This window comes from Myotis myotis, unplaced genomic scaffold (assembly GCF_014108235.1).
Source record: "Myotis myotis isolate mMyoMyo1 unplaced genomic scaffold, mMyoMyo1.p scaffold_m19_p_6, whole genome shotgun sequence".
NCBI classification, from domain to species: domain Eukaryota; kingdom Metazoa; phylum Chordata; class Mammalia; order Chiroptera; family Vespertilionidae; genus Myotis; species Myotis myotis.
This window is the reverse complement of record NW_023416368.1, coordinates 71147982-71173160: the sequence shown is the minus strand read 5'-3', so window position 1 is coordinate 71173160 and position 25179 is coordinate 71147982. Positions and strand designations below refer to the sequence as shown.

General features: G+C 35.4%; 1 protein-coding gene across 1 annotated transcript in view; it reads right to left on the bottom strand.

The window, feature by feature from the left end:
• GALNTL6 (polypeptide N-acetylgalactosaminyltransferase like 6) overlaps positions 1-25179 on the bottom strand; it is a 955099-nt gene that overhangs the window by 544843 nt on the left and 385077 nt on the right. Inside the window, exons 4-5 of the mRNA XM_036315018.1 lie at positions 14384-14522; positions 2429-2595 (exon numbers count right to left, since the gene is read on the bottom strand). Coding sequence (XP_036170911.1) covers positions 2429-2595; positions 14384-14522 — 306 coding nt within the window. The remainder of the gene's footprint in view (positions 1-2428; positions 2596-14383; positions 14523-25179) is intronic.

Below are 25179 nucleotides of genomic sequence, written 5' to 3'. Positions count from 1 at the left end.
CTATTCTCCTCTGTAGTGCATAGTTCACTCGACCATCCAAGATTGCTCTCCATCAAAACCTTGCCCATGAGGAGCTATTTACATAACTAAAGTTACTTAGCCCTATGTTGATAAAAGAAAAGTCTGAGGCTTAGGGAAGTTAGTTAATTTACCCGGTGTCATAATAACTGGTGATGAGATTCTAACCTGTGTTTATTAATGTTTTATATTTCAAATTATTCAAAAAGCAGGGTGATATCTTTTAGGTCTACCCAAATCCTAGTATTTTATCAGTTGAGATTTTGTAATCTGAGATATAAATTTGGACGAAAAGTCTCTCCTAATCCATGCAACATTGGAATTACAATGTATTCTAATAGATAACAGAGTACTTCCATAAAATATTTCTTGCAAAGTTTACTTTTACACATATTGATACATTCACATAATGAAATGCAATGTGCAAATAATTTAACCTTTTGAAAATTTAATGATCATAAAGCAATGCTTTCAACTTGAGAGTTCATAGGAATAGAATATCTATGATTTACCAAAGCATTAATATTATTATTCTCTTAAATGTTCAATAAAGAAGTCAGAATCACAATAAGTATCCCAAATAATCCTTTTTCTGTTACTTTACTAACAGTAATTGCATTGAAATCTTCTGGAACTCACTTCCCAGGTAACATTACCTGCAGGATAGTCCATCAGAAGTACTACTGTACAGAAGAGGACAGTTATTTGAAGTCAAGACAAAGGTAGAGGCCACTATTTTCTATCTCTTTAAAGACTTTCAATAAAAAAAAAAATACCTCTGAGAAATATTCAGCAAAAAATGTTGTACAAACCACAATTTCCTGTCACCAAGTGTTTCCTACTGTTACCTCCAGGTCAAAATTCTGCTGTAATCAATAGTTTACCAAGACAAAGTTAATTATGTAGAAAATTCTCCACAGATACACCGTCTGATCTCTCTGAGTACCAGTCAACCCAAAAGACCAGTTGTTTGGTGTGTACAGCCTGAGATAGCTATTCCCTCGTTCATTCCTTTACAGAAAAGCAAAGTTTTAGCTTTCACACATTAAATGCCTATTTTTAGTCTGAGACAAGAATGACTGTTTTGAAATAAATAGCCTCAATTAGAATAAAAAAGAAATCAATGTTACAGAAATAAAATTTTAAATAATAAATTTCAAGTTTAGATACTAGGCTATGCTCTTAGGTAGTATTGAATGCACATCTTTCAAAGCAAGGCAAGGCAAAACCTGCTTTAAAATCAGCGTAAATCACCAAGTTGGTAGTTTACTATTTTAATGGAATGATGTTAGACAACTTTATTTTTGTCCTACCAACGTTAATATTAGGCAGATCCTGAGTCAGTATTTGAAGTGAATCACTGAAGACTAGAACTCTCTTAAAGAAACCTGAAAACTAACATACTAAGCAGTTTTACTTTTACATAATTTTTGGATACTATGAAGAAAATGGTGTTTTTTGATCCAAATGGTGTTTTTAAATTTCAAAACTTCAATTAACCCATATGGTTTCAAGATGTATTCTCTTGTGAGGCATAAGAATAATATGCAATCAAACTATTTTACTATCACTCTTTCTTACAGTTGTACAGCATGTTAAGCAGAGCCCTTTCATGCAGTAAGGTAGAAAATTATACCCTCAAATAGATGAATATCATTAGAAAAGGTTTCCTCCTCTTCACTCACACCAGCAAGAAAGATAAAGATAAAATTTGTTTTCTCTGCAGTATCAACTACTTTCTCATTTAGACCAAAGATAATTGTTAAAACCTAATCTCAGGAACGTTTCTATATTTTATCCCCCTGTCTTATAAAACCAATTGTTTATCAGAATGCTAAATTATTAAAACTTACATCAAATTTGCTAATACACTGTTAAGCCAGATTTGTTTTATTATTTTTTCAGACATTACAAAATAGCTAGAATTGCCAAAGAAAATATTTGTGTCTCACTATAATTTTTAGTATTTATGAAGTAACATAAGCATAACCCAGAGAATGTATCATACTTATAAATAATAGAGTAGATAATCTTCAGAAACAGAAACAGATTTTATAGTTTTACTGAAATATTTCACTATTCATAAGTACTCACCAGGACATATTTTGCAGTGTTTGTCCTGAAGCTGAAAGTAAAATTTGAGACATTTGCTAACACCTGTCTAATTTACAACAGGAATGTCATGCAGATTTTTTTATACTTCTCCTAATGACAACAATAATTTCTCATTCTGTTTATTTTGCATTTGGCCAACATTTTATGAAATCACAACATAGGCAAAACTCCGTAATCACTTTTCAGAGAGAATCAAAAAGAAACATTACAATAACCTTCTGCCTATTTTAACTCTATCATGTTTGTCTAGGAGGTGAATAACAGAATCGGATAAAATATTGAAACTGTCTCTTACCTCTGTCACTGAAGTCATCTACTAGAATGATTTCTGCTATCAGACTCTCCGGGGTTCGGTTAATTATACTGTGTATGGTACGCAGGAGTGAAGTCCAACCTTCATTATGAAATGGGATAATGATGCTGGTGTTTGGCAGTATTTCCAGGTACAGCTTGTGCTTACAACTGGAGATAATAAAGGGACAAAAAAGCTAGGTCAAATGCAAAACTATAATATATTACATATTGCTGTTTACATATTACGTTATCAGAAGGATTTGAAAACTAGACCTTGTCTAATACTTACTTTTCCAGCCAGAGCTTGTACATCTTAACAGTTACTCTGCTTATTCATGGAACCCATTATTAATTCCTTTTCTCACTCATTCTTTTTCTTTTAAAGAATTTTATTGATTTTTAGAGAGAGGAAGGGAGAGGAATGGAGAAAAAAACTGATGTGTGAGAGTGAAACATCAAGTGGTTGCCTCCTGCCCAACCCCCACCTGGGGTCAAGCCCACAACCTGGGCATTGCCCTGACCAGTAATCGAACTGGCAACCCCTCAGTACATAGGATTATGCCCAACCAACTGAGCCACACAAGCCAGGGCTCGCAATCATTCATAATAAAATAATTATGTATCCTTTTTTGTATCCTTAAATACCAGGCAAGAATTACATTAAAATGTGTTCTTGTGAACTTAAAAAATATATTAATAAGGGTAAATTTTTTGGTTTTTTTTTTTTTTTTTTAGTAGTGATAACTAATACTTATTGACTGCTTACTAAGTAATAGCATATTTTATTGTGGTTAAATACACATAACATAAAATTACTATTAGTGACATTTAGTAAATTCACAATGTTATGCAACAATCATCACTAATTCCAGAACATTTTCGTCACTCCAAAAGGAAACCCCGTATCCACTGCTTTCTCCATTCTCCCCTCCCACCAGTTCCTGGCAACTACTAACCTCCTTTCTGTCTCTATTGATTTACCTATTCTGTATATTTCATATAAATTGATTCATATAATATGTAGTCTTTTGGGTCTAGCTTCTTTTCCTTAGCATATATTTTTTAAGTTTTTAACCAGGTTGAAGGGTAAATTTTATGCATTAAAATCGTGGTTAACCTTTACATGGATTTCCTACAAAATTTTGGAAATTCACCTTCTTTAATAATTATGCTTAATCAGTTTTGGTTGTGGTATGTTTCAGCAGCTAGGTAGTATATAAGGCTATACAGGGGAAAACACAGTATTAAAATGAAATCAATGAACATTTAATACCCAATTATTATACACTGATACAATCACATAATAAGATTACATTTAGAGCCAAAGAGAGGTGATTGATTCAAGAGAGCGACAGCGTAGGTGCACGTTACACTCACCTCCTCCCAGGACCAAACTGGAATTACAATTAAAATACAGAACCACCAACCTGAATAACCAACCAAAGACTATCTGAAACAGAAATCGTATAACCAAGAATTTACAGGAGGCGGCACATGGAAACTGACAGGAAGGGCGGAGATAGGAATAGGGCTGCCCCCCTCCCACAGGCAGCAGCTGAGAATCCAGACGGATGTCTCAGCTACATAAGTTGCCCTGAGGAGCAAGATCTAAACCCCATGCTGGGCTCCCTAGCCCAGAGCACCAGAACCAGAAAGAGGTACCCACATAATGACTGGCTGTGAAATCAAAGGGGTGTCTGTATGCCAGGGAGAGATTAGAGTCTGCAAGAAACTGGGGCACCCTCTTAAAGGGCCAATACCCCAAATCTCATTGGCAGGCAGTCCCCCTGGGTGCTGGTGGAGGAAGAGAGGAGCAGGCTAGAGTCATGTGAGGAGAGACTGAGGTGTGTGGCTCCAGGGAGAGAGCTGAATGGCAGCCACCAGGGCACCTGAGCTGAGTGCCTGTCTCACACCGCAGACACCATCTTTCTTGGGTGGAGCACTCCCCTCCATGCACCATCAACTTGGGGAAAAGCAATAGCGCCAGCCTGCAGAGCTCAAGTCCTACAAAGGAGTCAGTGGCCTGGGCCCAGGTTGTAGAGTTCCGGTGGATTCCAAGGGTGTCAGTGACTGAGTTGTGTGTCTCGGGGGTGAGGGTTTCTTGCCTTAAGGATTCACAGACCCGTGGACAGATACATAAAATTATCAGAATCAAATCAGACAAGTGACATAACAGATGGCCCAGAGGCAGAGAGCTGGAAGGAAGTATGACTAACTTTGTCTGAAAGAATCAGGGGCGTCTTTATAGATGAGTCTGTATGTTGAGAACAGATCATGCAGGATCCTGAAAATGATTCTAAGGGATTTGGACATTAGCCTGTAGTCAGTGTGAAGTTCCTCACAGATTGTCAATGATGAGAAAGACAGAACTGTGTTTACACGTTCCCCCCGGCAGCAGGCAGACAATACATTGAAGACAGCAGAGACTACAGGCAGGACAGCAAGTATAATAGTTCTGGTAAAAAAAAAAAAAAAAAAAAAAAAAAAAAAAAAAAAAAAAAAAAATGGAGGGTGCTGATCTGATCACTCAAAGGAAAACCAACCACCTTGTGACAGTGTTTAATCTGATTGAATTATATTTCATCATTTTAGCGTTTAACCTGCTCTAAAGGATGTTGAAAACACTCCCAAACTCAGCCATTGGGATCAGGAAGCTGTGGTCCAGATGGCTGCATCTCAGCATTGCTAGGAATATTGAAGCATATCCAGGGCTTTATTAAGAACCTGCAAACTGTCTATTTCAGGTTTAATCTCAAGACAGGTTCAGAATGGAAGTTTGTTAAATATGAAGACAATGTAATGATATGGAACTCAAAGAAATAAGTAAAATAAAGAACAATTTATATGTTTATGGTTACAGGTATGTAGCAAAATTACAATGAGGAAACAGAGACATCAAAACATTTGCTGCATTAAGTTTACAAAAAAATGAATGAAAATGCCGGTAATTATTGTATTTAATATTGCTGTATTATTTTAAAATAAACATTTGCATAAAATTAACTTAAGAGTTTAGGAATGGCTCAGATTTGAGGACATCTCTTTGTTAAGCAACAATTTATCTAAATGGATTAAAAAAAACACCACTTCCTCAAATTTTAAATGAATCAGAGAGACAAAAGAAATAGTTTACATTCTCGTTACTTGAGAGAAATGACAAATCATGAAGGCATTTTAAAAGCTGACAAAAAACCTACAAATTAGTCTGAAAACATTTTTCTAAACCATTGACAATAATGAAAATAAACTTCAATAGATAATTTCTCATACTCTTCTGTTTTCCCAAAACAATCCATACACATTTTCTGACATTCTCTATTGTCATTTATTAAAATGAAAAATTTAAAATATTTTTAGTTTAACAGCATTGCTAATTTTAAACATACTTAACCGTCATTCCTTTTATAGCTAATTTATCCTTAGAATGTCATTGGTTTCACACACAAAAATAAGTGGTCCGTTTAACAATAGGAATAGGCCTAAAGTTCATTTTAATTACAGATATATAAAGGAAGTGCCATACTTGTGATATATATTTTTTTCTCTAAAAGAGATATTTTCTCATTCATAATACAATATCAACATTTATACTGCAGGTATTTAGGCAAACTTGCATTTGAGGTTGCTAAGACCTTTGTATTGGTCTTACCATCACCTAAACATTTTTCCTCGATGTCTAAGGCTGAAATTTAGTATTAATTACAATGCCAAAACTCACATTTTAAAAAATCAAACTCTTGTATTGCAAGATTTGAGTAAAATGTTTGGTTGGAAGTACTTGCATATTTCAGTCCTTAGGTCATTTTGTTAACTTATCTAACCTATAGCTTTATTTTTTGTTTTACTGAGTTTTTTCGTATCTACTTATATTAAGTGTATCAGTGGGGAAGTAATGTTGTATTCATAACCAATGCCAAATCCCAATGGCTCAAAAAATATTCTGTTTTTTAATTCTTCTGCATGTTCACCACTGATTGGCAAGAAAATCTCTGCTCACTGTAGTCAGTGCAAACAGCAACATTTTGACCTGTCAGTCATTCTGCCAGAGGTAAATGAGAAGGCTGATGGGTCTTGAACTGGTAATGAAGTGGTCTGCCTCTAAAATGACATAATGCTTTCTGCTTACAACTCATTGGTCAGAAGTAGTCACACAGCATAAGGGATATGCTATCCTATAGAATCCAGAAGGAACATCATCAGAAATATTTGCCAGACCACACTAGTGAACACAGCCATTTCAGTCTTCTGCCTGCTTTTAAGTAAAAAAGGAAACTGTGTGATGACATTTAATGGAAAAAAAAACAGGATTCAATTTCTTAATTGACAAAAATTATAATATTTAAGGCTCCACTTCCATAGAAGTTCATTTCATGATAGAGAGATCAAGTCATCAAGCGGACACAACAAAATGTTTTATGCGCCTAATAACAGGGTTTCTGAATATAGTAGTAAAAGTTGATAGAAAAGCAATTAAATAAAGATAACTCCATGGTTACAGTAAGGAATTTATTCTTTAGTTTGTTCCTTTTGTTTTCAGTCTCTTAAGGTAAAGGCTTAGATTATTGATTTGAGGCCTTATGTTCTTTATTTTTACCAGCACTGAATGATAGAAGATTAGAATGATTTCATTATAGGAGCTGCTTGAAATAAACAGTTTTAAAATTTTTATTTTTGTTCATTTAAAAATATTTTGAAATTTCCCTTAAACTTCCTTTTGAAATACTGATTACTGAAAATATGCTTTAAATTTCCAAGTGATTGATGATTGTCTTGTTATTTTTCTGCTCAATTTTAATTTAATTATTTTATGGTCATAGAATATACTTGTAAAATTTCAATTTTTTAAAATCTGTAGTATTTGTTTTATAATCCAGGGTATGGTCAACCTTGAAGATATGTTTCATGCATACTTGAGAAGAATATATACACTGCTGTTGCTGGGTGGAGTGCTTTTTTGTTGTTTTTCTTACATTTCTTCTTTTCATAAAATGATATATATATATATATGATATAAAATGATATTTTTATATATATATATATATTTCTCATGTGAAACAAATGAAATTTGGAACATATTTCAGATAATGTTAAATGTGGTAAAATTCCATTGCACAGTAATGATAATAAACAGGCAGGAAGTGATATTTTGAGCTTGCATTAGAGTCCACATTCTAAATGATTATGATCTTGTACCATTTTATAATAATCATTATAATTCTCTGAAATGTTGATAAAGAGTGCCAATTCAGTTCCAGGCAGTTTCATTAGGCTGTGTGTGGGAGAGAAAGCAAGTTGAAATACTATAATTTGTTTGACTTCGTGGCTATAGCAAAATGGTCCTGTATTTTGGGGGTACATTTAGACCACCGTTTGACACATTTACAAGTACCAGTGTCAACACCTTGGACACTCTCCAAATCAATTAATTAGTTAACTATTTAATTCACTGCCTTTTAGTTTATCAAATGCCTTATAAAATGGCTTTACTAAGTATAGTATAGCTAGTGAACCAAAAAAAAATTTTTTTAATCTTCTCAAGGGAATCACTCATGTTCAGAAAGGGGAAATACTTTCCTTTAATTTTTCATCATTGTATGATTACTTGCAAAGCCATCATAGTTCAGCTGAAGTTCTCTTGGCCCTTTTCTCAGTAGCGGCAGAATAAAATGTCAACTTGGCATCTGGCTAGTGACAAGCATACTAGGGAGCCTATCCATGTAAGTCATTTCCAGGCACCAATTTACATAATTGTTTTAATGTCAGATATTCAATTTCCAATGGCTGGTTTCAGTCACATTGTTTCGCTGTTCTAATCTTGCCATGTCAGTTGGGTTTGATAAAGCAGTGATAACTGGTAATTTATTTTGCTTTGACAGGCCTGAAAAATTAGTTTGGACTACTGGATAAACGTGAGTGTGTTTGATAGCGCGTGCATGGCAGGGGATGGTACCACTACTTATTTATTTGGTTCCCTCGTACATAAAAACTTATCTGTAAATTAATATTAATATGGCAATATGATTAACACTTCAATGTAATAGGATATTTTGATGTCTATACTAAGGAACAAAATTGTGTGTTGTGTTCATGCAGCTGTGTGTTCATTGCGGCATTACCGTGGGAACATCTTGAACACTGGGAAGAGCAGAAATGGAGGCCGAGATAAGTGAGGTAAGTCGGGGTGAGAACATGAAAGGTGATGGTGGCTTTCCTGGACGATTATTTTTAGGGTAACAGGGGGTCTTTTAAGTATTTGAGATGATATGCCTTAGTTCTTAATGCTCACTGTTACTCACTCTGTGGAATGTAAGAGGGAGTGTGTGAGGTCCAATTATGAGGTTATTCTAAAATTCCAATGAAGAGATGATAGTGGGTATAGCTGAGCATAAGGTAAGCGCATGCACTCGAGATACATTTTGGCATTACACCTTGGAGAGAGAATTAATACTAGGCAAGGAAAGAGACCTTGGAAATGTACTAATGTATCGATGTCTATGCTAATTTGCATAAGCTAACCCATAAAAGCGACTGAAGGGTACTCACTTGAACAACAGTTTTAAAAGATTATTTCCTATCTGTTGTCCCTGTTCAACGCCCCCCCCCCCACATCTGTGTGTGTGTTTTATACCGTATTTTCTTTTATGTTTTTAAACTTAAATTATTTATTGTTTAAAGTATTACATAAGTCTCCTTTTTCCCCCATTAACCTCTCTCCAGCCGCCCCCACCCCTGAGCACTTGCCCTCACGACTCCCCCTCCGTGTCCATTGGTTTTGCTCATATGCATGCATACAGGTCCTTTGGTTGATCTCTTACCCCCTCACCCCCGCCTTCCCTCATAGGTTGGACAGTCTGTTCGGTGCTTCTATGACTCTGGTTCTAAATTTGGTTCCTCAGTTTTTGTTGTTCATTATTTTCCACAAATGAGTGAGATCATGTGATATGTATCTTTCTCTGACTGACTTATTTCGCTTAGCATAATGCTCTCCAGTTCCATCCATGCTTTTGCAAATGGTAAGAATTCATTCTTTTTTACAGCAGCGTAGTATTCCATTGTGTAGATGTACCACAGTTTTCTAATCCACTCATCTGCTCATGGGCACTTAGGCTGTTTCCAGATCTTAGCTATGGTAAATTGTGCCACTATGAACATAGGGGTGCATATAGCCTTTCTGATTGGTGTTTCTGTTTTCTTGGGATATATAGTCCTAGAAGTGGGATCACTGGGTCAAATGGAAATTCCATTTTTAGTTTTATAAGGAAATGCCATACTGTTCTCCACAGTGGCTGCACCAGTCTGCATTCTGTTTGTTTGTTTGGTCGAATTTAGACATACCCCAGGCTGGAAGAACATTTGATTCAAAGGACATGTTTCCCACCTCCCTCTGTGATAGTATTCAAACCTGACAGGAGGACATGACAGTCATTTTAGCTTAATTTCCTTCAAAATTCACTTGTAAACTTGGTGAAAGAAGATACTTCATCACTTTACAAGTAAATCAGAATAAAAATATGAAAGGAAGCTAGCACCTCCAAAAGTTCTGTGTAGTTTTTGGCATAGAGGGGGAAAATGCACATTTTTGCCCAGCCGGTATGGTTCCATGGTTGAGCTTCGACCCATAAATCAGGAGATCAGGGGTCAGGGCACATGCCCTGGTTGAGGGCTCAATCCCCAATGTGGGGAATGTAGGGGGCAGCCCATCAATGATTCTCTCTCATCACTGATGTTTCTATCTCTCTCTCTCTCTCTCCCTTCCTCTCTGAAATCAATAAAATATATTTAATTTAAAAAAGAAAGGGAAAAGTCACAATTCAGAGTAAAACATTTAATTTTTTTAATGTTTTATTGATTTCAGAGAGGAAGGGAGAGGGAAATGGAAAAACCAATGATGAGAGAGAATCACTGATCTGCTGCCTCCTGCATGCCACCCACCGGGGATTGAGCCCACAACCCGGGCATATGCCCTGACCAGGAATCAACTGTGATCTCCTGGTTCATAGGTCCACGCTCAACCACTGAGCCGCACCAGCCCGGCCAGAGTATAACTATTTTAATTCAAAAATATCCCAGTTACAAAGCCACCTCATAACTGCATCTTAATTAATGTACATGTGCATCAACTGGACCTGTATGAACATGTGTTCTTTCGTAACAGCAATAAAGTTAACCTGATGTTACTGATGCATTCACGGGGATCTTCTGAAAAGCCTTCATCAACTCCTTTTCACATGGCTCTGTTGTGTCCTAATCTCATGCATTTCCTCTTTTCATAGATGTAATTTCATCTTACGCAGATTATTTATACCATGTTATAAGGAGTATGGGGTTACTACTGATTAATTTATTCATATCTATGGAGTAACACTTAAATATTCTTAAATCTTATCTTGCTAACAATATATTTATGCATAAGCTTATCAGTTTGCAGACCATCCATCCTTCATGGTTTTCTGTTCCTATTTATAATTCTGATCTTGAGCTGGAGGTGAAAATAAGATGTTTTATAGCATACAAAGATGTAGCATGCCAGATGACTGACTGAATAAAAACAGCAAACAAACAAACAACGCACCATCAATATTCAGATGGGGAAATTTCTGAAGTTGCTAAAATGAAGCCAGATGAGCCAGATAACTATTAACTAGACATTGGCCATGCAGAAGCTCTCATAGCAAAATTCTTATCAACACTACATTAAATAAAATATAAAGAAAATATGTTCTAAGGACATATCTCAGGTTGAGCCCAGGCACTATGGATATAGACATACTCAGGCAGTCACTAAAGAAGGGAGTATTTAAAATATGTAGACATATCTTTTAAAATGTGCAAAAGTCAACCAGAAATGTAGGACCAATACTATGGAAAAAGAAGTGGAAAATTTGACAATACCAAAGCATAAATAGTACGAAAAACAAAAATGTAATTTACAAAACTGGGAGGTGAAAAAACTGCTGAGAAAAATACAACCAATTTTGGTAAAACATTAATGAAAAGCTTAGAATTTATTATTAGGATGATCAAATTATTGCACACAGGCCAACATACTTCCCTTCCTCTATGGCTCCTACTTTATGGAATCTATCACTAACTCATATAATAAAGCCAAAAAAAAGCAGTTCATTTAATGCTAGTGAAGAAGAAAGGACAAATTTCTTTCTGATTTGGAATTTCTGAAATCATTCATGTTCTAACAATTCTTCACAGTTCATTAGAATATGCACTAAGCAAATCAAAACACCTAAAAACATGACTTACAGGGCAGATCACTGACTATACTCCCTATAATTTACATCCATGTGGCTATTCTATAACTATTTGTACTTCCTAAGTCCTTTACCTTTTTCACCCAGCCCTCCGAACCCTCCTCCCTTCTGTCAACTGTCAGTATGCTCTGTGTCTATGAGTCTGTTTCTATTTTTTTCGTTTGTTTGTTTTGTTCTTCAGATTCCACATATAAGTGAAAACACATGGTATTTGTTTTTCTCTAAGTCAGTGGTTCTCAACCTTGGCTGCACATTAGAATCACCTGGGAATCTTTTTAAAATCCTGATTTCTGGGCCTCATCCTCAGAAAATTCTGTTTCTTTGTTACTAATGTTGTGGCCCCACCCCATAACAAAGAAACAGAATTTCTGGAGGATGAGGCCCAGAAATCAGGATTTTAAAAAGATTCCCAGGTGATTCTAATGTGCAGCCGAGGTTGAGAACCACTGCTCTAAGTTATTTTACTTAGTATAAAACTGACCAGGTCCATCCATGCTGCTTCAAAAAGTAAGACTGATTCTTTTTTAGAACTATGATTTTTTTTTTTTTTTTTTACTGAATGTGAATTTATAAATGGGTAGAGAACACTTGCAAGTCACATACATTTTGCATTCTCTTCCATGAGCCCATCCATATAAACACGCTGTGGTCATTCACCTGCAGCCTATTAAACTGATAACACTGGAATAGGTGTCAAGTTGCTTTTTAATTTCAAGTGCCATTTACACAGAGCTGCACACCCTTACAGTTATGTGTGCCTGCATTTTGAGAAGCGCAGATGAGGTCAAAAGTGTAGGATTTTAAACAGTGGGATCCCTGCAAATTTGACTCTTGGTTTCCTGCTTGTAGGATCCTGACAAAATCAGAGGCAACTTCAGATCTCCCTGCCTCACTGAGAGTCAGAAAAATGGACGAACCAGGTTAATATCATTTTTGTATCTCACACTTAACACCTTGCTGTCACCTATCTCCAACATTCTCAGTTAAGTTTTTTTTTCCTTTGTTGGTATCATTCTAGTAGATGACTATTTGTCCTACTAGATACCCAGCCTCAGTAAATAAGTAAAAATATGGTCACAGAACATATTGTAGCCACATCTTTATTCCCTGACATCTATAATAATGTCCTCTGATACTGTAATCTCGGTGACTCTAATAAAATTTATAAACTATTTTTCTTTCCATTTTAAAATTTCATTTTCCATTATTGCCTAAGAACATCTTTCTCCGAAAGGTGGCAGTTAAATTGGAAATACAGCCTCTGAGGAGAATGGGAATATCAACCGTGTTTTGACTTCAGTGATTTTCGCATTGTCTCCATCTGCAACTCTTTCCACTTGAACACACATTCAAAGATTGGAAGTGTGAGGGTGGGAGAGGAGGTGGATGGAAATTATTCTCTGAGCATATTTATTATGCCAACAATGCAATTTAATGCATCTTTGATGGTGTACAATTAGGTATTACAATTTCTCATAACTAGACATGTTCTAGGTCAGTGGGAATTACTGTAGATAATTTCAGGTGGCCTGGGAATAATTTGGCTAGCTGGAAGGCCCAGACCCATGTATGAAGCATTTCGTTTAGGGAAAAATTTATTTGTTCTTCATATTAATCCTCTGCTTAACTATATTGGGAAATGCACATTCTCATAAAACCTGAGGGGGAAACCAGTAATTCTTTTATATTTTAAAATGAATTTACAAAAGCACAATAGGGCAAGTAAAATACGAGTAGTGCCCCAAACCATATTTTTTTGCAAAGGTTAATTATTCTTGCACAAAATTAAGAGTTTTATTTACTGTACATTACTGGTTTAATTTAAATTCCTACTCCTACTTTTATTAGTTGCCCTTATTTTATTTTCTCTAATTTTCTTTATGTCATAACAGTGGTGCCAAAGGAAGAGTGAGGTGGGGGAGAATTAAACATATTATAGTTGAATAGATTTCTCAAATATGTAGAATTCCACAACTTCAAATTCTGATCACATTCTATGGCATACTTTTGGCATTATGTATGCTATCGAGAAAACCATAATAAACTAAGGGAAAAAAGCAATGTACTTTAAGCAATGTTAGGAGTAGGTAGGTGTGGACAGAGAGAAGAGGGATTATTCTTGTTTCCCTTTACAGGATAACATTTAGCTATTAATTCAGTAAAAACTGAACTCACTGTCGATTGACAAGCCACAAGCAATTCATAAAGTGACAGAAAATTGAGCAACTGCCATTACTTTTGAATTATGGATCCATTTATTTCAGGCATTCTTCATGGAAGATGTAACTGTAATGGCACTGACTACGACGGGTGTAAGAATGAAGCTAATCAAAAGTACATATACACGCACATTCTGACAGCACTAACCACAAGAAAAAATAAAAAAAACTTGTTTGCTTCGTAATCTATGTGATCAAATGTAATGGTATGGGTATTATCTAAAAACGTTTCATTTTTAATGGAAATAATACAGTGGACTCAATAACAAACACGTGTCTTAAGTTTTAGAGGCGCTATTCTTTTAGAATTTTAAAGATCATTCCAATTTAAAGCAGACCTATTTAAGACTATGAAATAGAAAAGTTTCTATAATATTATTAGGGCAAAAGCATTAGTGACATCTTAAACATAATACAACTAAGTAGCTAAACAAAAAAAACCACCCCCCACACTGGCATGCTGATACTCACTTAGCATGACGAATGTCGGGCAGAGACCTCTCCAGAGCGATATTGTTGCTGACAAAAATATTGAAACCATTTTCCCTGTAAGCTGAGTCATCGTGGTCGTCTTCAGTGAGGGGGTAAGGTTTCCCGTGCTCACCCTTCCCTAGCAGGAGGCGAGAAAGCAGGGTTATCCTCTGTGTAAAAACCATTCCATTTTCTAACACAGATAATACGCTTTGAAAGTGTATATTTCTTTAGTCACCTGTTAGCATACTCCACAGAAGGCACTAGCAGTAAGATTTGATTATGCCATCTTATGTTACTACTTTATTTAGGAAAAAGAAATATGTTCAAGATAGATTTTCGGTGTATGTTTCCTAACATTTGCATTCTGAGTCTAATATCCATACAGCTGTATAATTTGATTTTATCTGACATAATTGTACAGAAAGCTATCTTTTCATTTACTTCCAATGACTGACATCATTTCATTGCAGCACCATTTAGACCAGTCCACTGAAAATATACTTTAATTTTTTTATTATAAACAATGTTGAAATGAACATCTTTGTTTATATATTCCTAGTTATGTCTTTTTGGGGAAGGAAGGATAATTCCTACATAGAGAATTGCTAGAATATCTTTAGAGTATATTTGGTAATTTTCAAACATCCTCAGAAGCATTGCAAGGTATTTCAAAATTTACTGGTGACACATATATTATCCATACTCTAATTTGCCTTTCTTGATTACTAACGCAATTAATAACTTCAGATGCATTTATCATTTCTACTTCTTACATTGCAAAATGACTATTCAGTGTTTTTAAAAACAATCTGTATGTTTTTAGGGGGAAAAAAACCTATTTACTGTGTTACTAAAGCTTTAAGTACAAATGTCCTAAACATTTTCTAAGTTTATTTCATTGAAATCTAATTTACCACTTCTACTTTCCAGTTCTGCATGCATCATCCTAACAAGTAAAAAGTCAAACAGACCGAAAAATGAACTCTTCTTGGATCCATAAGAGAGGAGAGAGCAGAGAGCAAACTGCTGCCCCCGCCCCCGCAGCCCCCCCGAATTAGAGGGGCAGACAGGAGAACACTGGAAGCTGAGGCTTACCGGAGCGGGACCCAGGCGTGGAGAGGGCTTGGGAACCAGTGCCAGGAGAGAAAAACCTGAGCTGCAGGTTGACAAGTAGCTGGAGGCTCAGTGCAGACAAGTCTGAGCATTAAACACTCCAAAGGGGAGGCACCAAGTGATAGGGCTCCAATAATTTGGGGAGAGTTACCCCCAGAAGCTCAACCCGGTTCTGAGATCAAATATCGAAGAAAAACCCTCTTGTACATGCAGTAAGGGAAGGAGAAAGGAGCCATTTTGACAAACAGGTCAGAGCCCAGTGTTTGTCTTATTAAGGTCTGTCCTCCGGTGAAACTAGTTAATCCTTTAACCAGAACCTCACCTGCGGGGCTATTCTCAGAGCCTAACTGAGCTGGAAGAGGAGAATACAGATGCAGCCCACGTGAGCCATCCTATTCAACCAAAGAGGCGAGGAAAGCAGGGGCAAATGTGTCCTGAAGTTCACAGTCCGGAGGCTATGCTCAATGAAAGCTTGGTCTTAAGACTGTAGGCCACTTCCCCTCTCTCTCCTGCACCTCATCCTCACATTACTAAAGGCCCATTTACAGCAATTCGTTTTACCCAGCACAGCATGTCCAGCGATCAAGAAAACATTACAAGCAAGGCATACCAACCAGCAAAAAGCATGACTTGAAGAGAGAGAGCAAGCATCAGGACCAGCCATGGCAGGGATGTTGGACTTAAGAATGGGAATTTAAGACGCGATTCATATGCTAAGGGAAAGTAAATAGTATGCAAGAACAGATGGGCAATGTAAGCAGAGAGATGGAAATTCTATGAAGGAGCAAAACAAGAAATGCCAGTGATAAAAACATTGTAACAGAAATAAAGAACGCCTTTGATGAGCTTATTAGTAGACTGAACACAGCTGTGGAAATAAGCTCTGACCTGGAGGTTATATACCAGGTACTATTAGAAGCCTCAAACCAAAAGCAAATAGAAAAAAAAAAAACACAACCTGTTTGGAACAGAGTATCCAATTACTGCAATTTAAAAGGGTATAACATACATAATGGGAATGACAAAAGGAGAAGACAGAGGGAAAGTAACAGAAGAAATACCACTAGAAACAACAATGACTGAAAAGTTACCCAAATTAATGTCAGATACCAAGTCATTTATCCATGAAGTTTAAAGAACACCAAACAGGATAAACGCCAAGCAACAACAAACTATACCTAGGGATGTCATTTTCAAATTAAAGAAAATCAAAGATAAAGAAAAATATCCTGAAAGAACTCAAAGGGTGGTGGGGTGGGGAGAAGAGAACCAAAAACACCTAACCTACAGAAGAACAAAGATCAGAATTACACTAGACTTCTTCTCAGAAGCCATGCAAGCAAGAGGAGAATGAACTGAAATAAATAGTTGAGAGAAAAATAAAAACATATATTTCTGTACCCTGGGAAATTATCCTTCAAAATTAAAGAAGAAAGAAAGAAAGACTTCCTCAGACAAACAAATATTGGCGGAAGCTGTTGCCAGTACACCTGCCTTGTAGGAAATGTTAACAGAAATCTTTAGAGAGAAGGAAAATGATACAGGTCAGAATCTCGAATCCACATAAAGAAGGAAAAACACTGAAGAAGGAATAAGGGAAGATAAAATAAAAACATTAACCATTTTATTTTTCTTACTATTAATTGTTATAGGAATTTATTCAAAATATAATGCCAACATAGATTATGCGTGCTACGTGTATATCATATATAGTATAGACACACACTTATGAATGCTTACATAAAGTGAATGACAACAATGACAGGAGATATGGGAGGAAGGAATTGGGATTACTTTGCTATTCTAAGGTATTCACACTACCTATGAAGTAATGTAGTGTTTTTTGGAAGGGGACTTGGATTAGTTGAAAATGTATATTGCAAATTCTATGGCAACCACTTAAAAAAGTAAAAAAGAACAAAAAAAGAACTATAACTGATATGCTAAGAAAGGAGAGAAAAATATAAAACTAGAGGCCCAGTGAATGAAATTTTGTGCACTGGAGGGAGGGGGTCCCTCAGCCCGACCTGCACCCTCTCTCAGTTTGGAACCCCTCGCTCTTTACTTCCCACCTGCAGCAGAAGCGGGAGAGGCTCCCACCACCACCACTGTGCTTGCCAGCCATGAGCTCAGCTTCTGGCTGAGTGGTGCTCCCCCTGTGGGAGCACATTGACAACCAGGGGACAGCTCCTGCATTAAGCGTCTTCCCCCTGGTGGTCAGTGCGCATCATAGTAACCGGCTACTGTTTGATCTATTTGCATATTAGGGTTTTATTATATGGAACTAGAGGCCCAGTGCATGAAACTCATGCACAGGTAGGGTCCCTAGGCCTGGCCAGCGACCAGGGCCAATTTGTGGGGTGACTGAAGGGGCGATCAGGAGGCCCTTGCTGGCACCTGCCTTGGCCGGCCTGGCGCTGCAAACTCGCTGGCCCTGCCCCACACCACCACGGCTGGTCACCTTCCTCTGCAGGGCTGCTGGCAGGGTGATCGGGGAGCCCCTGCTGGCACCTGCCTTGGCTGGCCTGGGGCCTGCAGGCTGGGGGCAGCTCCTGTGTTGAGCATCTGCTCCGGGGTGGTCAGTGCATGTCATAGTGACCGGTCATTCTGCTGGTCCATCTGCCGTTTGGTGAATTTGCATATTAGGCTTTTATTATATAAGATGCCAAATTAAAACAATAAAAGGCAGAAAAATAGTAAAGACAAAAATACATCAAGGAATAAGGGCAACAAATAGTAAACAGTAACAAAATACGGTAGATATTAAACATTATCAATAAAACTTTGAATGTTAGTGGCCTAAAGTGCTAATTAAAAAGACAGATAATGTTAGAGTTGATCAAAATATATCTAATATTTTTCAATCCAGATGATTTTATTTTTCTTTCATTGTTTCATATTTACATATTATATTTATAAATAAGTTCTTTCTATTCCAATACTATTTTAAAAATTAATTCATGAAATCAGAATTCAAGTGACATTTTATTTTTATTTAGTCCATTACAATTTTTGAATCATTTGGAACTTGTTTTTGTGTGAGAAACCAGGAGAGTCTCACATGTATTTTTTTCACAAATGGTTAGGTAGTTGTAGGGACTGCATTTAAAGAATAATTTGTCTTTTCCCTTCCTGCCTTAAATTGCCACGCACACAAATGTTGCACTATTTCTGTGCATATTTAGGAGCTTCCATAAGAATTTGTTTCTCTTTTCTACCATTTCTTATGTTGTAACTCTGTGGCAATACATATTTTGCAGAGCCATTTTTTTCACTCACCATATTCTTTTTTAGACTACTATCACATGTTTATTTTTCTATGTGAACTTCAGACTTATTTTACTATTAATTAAATGGTTACTTTGCATTTAATTTTGGAATTGTATTGACTTATTAGTTCACCTTTGGAGAAGTGTTATTTTTTTATATTTTTCAGGGCTCTTTCCTTTGGATTTTAGTGGAGTTTGGCAGAATTTTCTTTTTTTCAGTCCTATGTGTTTTTGTTATGTTTTTCTATGTCTATGTTTTTCTGTACTGTGCCATAAGTAGTATCATGCTTCCATTGCATTTTCTAAATGGCACACACTAAAGATATTGATTTTTATACTTATTTGTCAACCAGTCACCTTACTGAACTCAGTTTCTATAACTCTATATTATAAACACATATACATATATGTACATATCAGGTATTTTCAAGATACACATCATTGTATTTCAAATAATACAATTTATGTTCTCCTCTTACACTTTTCTTCTTGGGTACAGCGTATCTGATTTACTGTTTTATTCTATAGTTAATCCTAAACAACATTGGTGTAAACAGGCACTACTCAGGTAAAAACTTCAGTGCGATTGCTGCTTAACTCTTACAAATGTCAACTGTGTGCTGTATACGTGTTTCTAAGTGAGTGTGTGTGCGTAACTTAACCATGTTAAGAAAAAAATCCTTCTAGTGCCAATTAATCAATGGTTATTTATCATAAATAGAATAATAAAGTTTACCAAATTATTTTTAAAAAGTGAGAGATTTACATTTTTCACCTTATTAAGCTTTGATTTTGCAATATTTTATTTGTTTTTAATTACTGCAATTCTTTTTTTGTTTTGTTTTGTTAGAAAATGTGGCTTTTATAGCAGTATTCTCTCACATAAAAGTGGGAGCTTTTCTTTCTCCCCTGCCTTCTGCCCTGATGACATTGACCTCAGAGAGCTGATAGACAAGGTAAAAAAGCTAGGGACTGATTAGAAACTACATACTCCTGAAGCAGACTAAAAATCTCTCCAATTTAAATGGAAAAAAGGAAAACAAAATTAAGGGTTTCACTTTTGGAATCAAAAAAGAAAATAGTGGGCCATGCCTGTTTTCTTGGTTTGATTTCTTAGGAGAACAGGCAACTTACCTTAAATGTAAAATAACTAAGTCTGTGAGAAATGATTTTTGAACATCCACTATGTACAAAGTACCACATTAAATCATTTTATATACACTTTTTGTTCAACACTTTGAGATAAACATTGTCCTACCTATGTTACATGTTAAGTAAACAAAAGAGAGACTGACATTTCCAATACGCATTTCCACAATTGGCAACTAGCCATCAAACCTGAAAAACTTTTAAAGACTTATATGTCTCTCCCATGAGTGGCCATATTAGCTAGAGACCTTGTATAGCACTGGATTGATAGACCACTCCATAATCCTATTTAATAAAAAAAGGATAATGCATAGTAGTCTTTACTCTCTTCAATAAATTTTTATTTTCAAATCTATGTGTCCAAAATGAATGCAAACATCCATGTTTGCATTTCAATAATTCTTGTAGAGATATGTTTAATGCTGAGCTTTCAGATTCAGCTACTTTTAAGGCTACAAATATAAAATTTTAAAGCTACACATTCACTAAAACATCTGTCAATCAAAGGAAATTCATTTTCTTTGTACAATTTAGTCTTCAGATTGATAAATCTCCTGAGACAAGGCCTTTCAAATGAATGAGTGATTCTCTAAAGTTATAAAACCAAAACTTGTGAGTCACCAATAATGGCATACTATAAAATTTCTTCATTGCAGTTGTGGGAATAGGTTTTTACATTTTATGTTCTTATCTACAGAGCCTGAAGCTTTTACTGCAATTGCTACCAACTCCTCTTAAGTTTTAGTATGCCGAGACCTAAGATCTATAAAAATGTCATGTTGTTTGACATTTTTGTAAAAAAAAAAAAAAAAAGAAAGAAAGAAAAAAATCCAAACAAATAAACAAAATGTGTATGTTAAAAAATGTTATTACTCTAAGGTCTTTAGAGTGTTTGTTAGATTTCAGAGAGAGGAAGGGGGAGTGAGAGTGAGATAGAATCATTGATCGGCTGCCTCCTGCATGTCCTCTACTGGGGATTAAGCCTGCAAACCCAGCATTGTTCCCTGACTGGGAATTGAACCATGACCTCTTTCCTGGTTCTTGGGCTGATGCTCAACCACTGAGTCACACTGGCCAGGTGACAAGTGATTTCTTATTCAAGAGATTATAAAGAAAAGGGGATGTGTGAGAAGAGATGAAGGAATGAAAAAATGTTACTTTATATAGTCATTCAAGAATACAAACACCACAAACATCACATTCTCTGTTAGGGTCATGGTGGTTGTTGGAAAGCGGGGTGACTTTGAATATAAATGGACAAAAGTAGGCAACTCACAGAAGTCCTACACCAAGATTAAGATTACCAAAATGTACTCCAAATTTAAATCCCACGAGTTTTGGTTTGTTGGTAGTGTTGTTGGTGGTGGTATGTGTGGAGGTGCAAGTGGGTCAGGGAGATTGAGGACCTGAATAAAAATGTATTTGGAAATGCAAAATACCTAGAACACACACCACATTATTAAAGAAGAAAAACATAGTTGAGAAAATTAAAATATGTGCACATTTGACCATAGATTAAGCCAGATCTTATTTCATTACATATAAATAATACACAATCATGAAGTAATAACTACCACATAGTTATAATAATATTGATAATGAGTTTGTCTCCATTTTCTGAGTATATAAACTTCACTTTTTAAAATAGGTAACTATTAAATCTAACATCTAGAGATATAGGTAATTATTTAAAAATTTATTTTATATAGGTGATTTTTATACTAAAACTATTATGTATTTTTTATTTAGCATATAAGGGATTAAATAACAAGAATTACTTATATCAGTGATGGCGAACCTCTGACACGCGAACTCATTTTTTTGGTTGATTTTTCTTTGTTAAATGGCACTTAAATATATAAAATAAATATCAAAAATATAAAGCTTTGTTTTACTATGGTTGCAAATATCAAAAATTTCTATATGTGACACAGCACCAGAGTTAAGTTAGGGTTTTTCAAAATGCTGACACGCCGAGCTCAAAAGGTTCACCATCACTGACTTATATCCTTTCTGAGCACAGTTCTTTAAAATGGAGATAATATATCTATGGGCACAAATTGATGTTGATAAGAGTTTGCTATGAAAGAAATTGAGAAGTGACTGTTTAAAATAGATGTTTGTATAGAAATATTAATGTTCTATCATTTTTCAGTTTTCAATGTGGGCTTGTGAAAAGGTTTAATTTTTTAACTATATAGTTAGTCTCCAAATTATCATTATCTGGAGACAAAGCAGGAGAAACCAAGCCAAGAAATATTTCACTTCAACAGCTCAATCATTTTAAAGCTTATTTAGCTTCATTCATCATTGGTATATTTGGGTTCTACTTACATATATTACAAGTTGTTTCATTCTGTTATGAAATGATAAAACACATTTTTAAAGTCTTGTTTAAAATTTATCTGTAATTTATATATTATCAGATTTCTACATTTTCTCTCTCCCCTTCATACTCAGCGGTTCTCAACCTGTGGGCTGCGACCCCTTTGGCAGTCGAACAACCCTTTCACAGGGGTCGCCTAAGACCATCCTGCATATCAGATATTTACATTATGATTCCTAACAGTGGCAACATTACAGTTATGAAGTAGCAACAAAAATAATTTTATGGTTGGGTCACAACATGAGGAACTGTATTTAAAGGGCCAGAAAGTTGAGAACCACTGTATGGGAAGTGCTTGAATTCCTATGCAGTGCATTCCCCAGACAGTGACAACATTTTTTTTATGGGCTCAAAATAAATGAAACATTACTGTCAAATGTGTCTGACTTGGTCTGTTAGCATCTTCCTTTGCATAAAAATAATAAACTGTCAGAGTGTCATAGTTTGGAAATTTTACCACTTCTAAAAATGAGGCAACACAATCAAAAAGTATTATGTATCTCATTGAAACATATAGAGAAGCTGAGATAAAAACTATCAAAGAAAATAAAGAGGACACTGGTAAAGGGGAACAGTAGAAAAGCATCACCAAAAATAAAGAGATTAGGGAAAAAAAAACTACAAATAAAAAGACAAGTATTTGGGGGAGTATGCTTTTTTCAATAGAATAAAGGAGTGAAAGTAGGATTAAAATAATAATTTTATCATCTGTTATTAGTAACATTGTATATAGTTAGAAGACAAGTGAAATTACATTTTACAGTATGACGAGGAAAATGTAGAGGCTTTGACCCTAAATAAGTTCAAGAAAAAATTATTTTAGTTACATATTAAGAGGGACACTGAAATGATCCTGGTTTTTAAATTGAGTGATTAGAAATAGATGATTAGATATAGATATATAAGATATAAATAGAGATATCAGAAGTAAAATAGTTTCAATGTAATAGTCATCCTCATATTGTATTTTGATTATGAGTATCAACAAATGCCTTAAAGAGCATACGCCATTAATGATACAAGTTTACCGATGCTGAGGGGCAGATTCTTATTCAACATATTATAAAGAATTATTTTAATGAAAATATTAATCTTCCAGGGCTATTGTTAGATTTTTTTTAAGAAAAACATATCAAAAAAATTAAAAGTAGTAAATGTTCCTCACTACAAAGAAGATATGATATTCTTATAACTGCCAGTTTTAAATATTAATTAACATTGAAAGTCTTGGAACTTTTTTTAAAAGATTTGTTTTCTTAATGTTTTGAATAAGTTAATAAACTTCCATTTCTCCATTTGTTGTGGGAGGAGGGGAAGTGGATGATGTTCTTGTTTCTGCTTTATTACTTATAACTACGCAGTGTGGCTCTCCTTGTTGACTTCTCTTCCTCTCCTTCACCTTCTTTTCTTCTTATTCTTGTTCGTTCTTTTTTTTTCTTGAGCTTTATGTCTTAGCTTTAAAAGTCAACTGATTCATAAAATTTGTTAAGAACTAATTTATCTTTTTAGCATAGTATCCACTTTCAACCAAATTAGCTCACACACAGACACATGCACATGCACACGCACAAACACATATATATTGATACTTTTTCTTCAGTTTTTAGTTTAGTCATTATTTCATAAGTCCTACAGCAAACTATGCATATTAAGGCTTTTTTCTTCCTCTGTCAATATCACATACGTACATCTCATCTCCCCCCACTCCCCCATTACAGAGTTTAACTAATTTTAAGTAGAGCTAGTTCTTTGGAGCTATGCTTCTATCAGTATGGTTAGGAGCATGTGACTATGTGTGCTATTCTCAGCTGAGCCATGTACCACATTATAATTCTATATAGTGCTTATCTTGCACCATGGGGTCAATATTCATCATTACTGTTGCTCTTTTTTTTAAGAACTTTAATAATAATTCAAAAATAATTCAACCACAAAACTCCCCATCAATTGTTTATTTTTCACTCAAAACTTTTAAGTACATTGTTTCTTCTATTATTTTATTCTCTTAAATTTTCCAGGAGCCATTTGCCTTCTTCATCCTGGATGTGCTGCTGTCAATGCCTGGTCCATAGCTTTCACCTTAGATCTTACCTAACAAACTTCCTGGCCTTACTCCTACGCAAAATCTCGTGTTGGTTTTTTTGGTATGTTTTCGTTTGTTTTTTATATGCTCTCTCTCTCTCTCTCTCTCTCTCTCTCTCTCTCTCTCTCTCTCTCCTTTCTATTTTTACTGTTCATTCCCATTGTAAAAACATCTTTCATTAGCTAACTAATAAAATTAGTGTAGATTAGAAACCATTATGTCCCTAAATGTCCTTATATCCTTATTCTATCCTTATATTATTACTACTGGCCCAGTGCATGGATTCGTGCACATTGAAAGGAAATTAATTAGAAGAAATATTTTAATATTGCTATCTGCCCTTTCTCTATAATAGAAGTATCAACCAAATTCATGATCAATGATGACAGATGGAAACACATGCGTGCGATTTGCACCAGCAAGAGCTTTATATGTATCGCGCATGCGTGAGTCAACATAGCCTTTTATATATATTTATAGAATAAACTTGCTTAATTGGACCTGCTTTCCAATGTAGCTTAACTTTTACCAGCCCAGTGAAGCACCCCACCTTCTCTAATTGTCAGAAACACAGAAATAAATATCCACACAAAGCAGATTATTATAGATCATGCAGGGAGAACAAAGGGTAAAATATTTAACTGTAGCAGTGTTTGACTATATTCTGTACAGTGAGAAAACCTGAACTTATTTTCAAGATCCACCATTTCTTACTTCTGTTCAATTGGGTTAAGTTTCTAAGCTTTCTAAATCTCCATTTTCCAGCTAATGAAAAGAAAATAGGATTCCACTG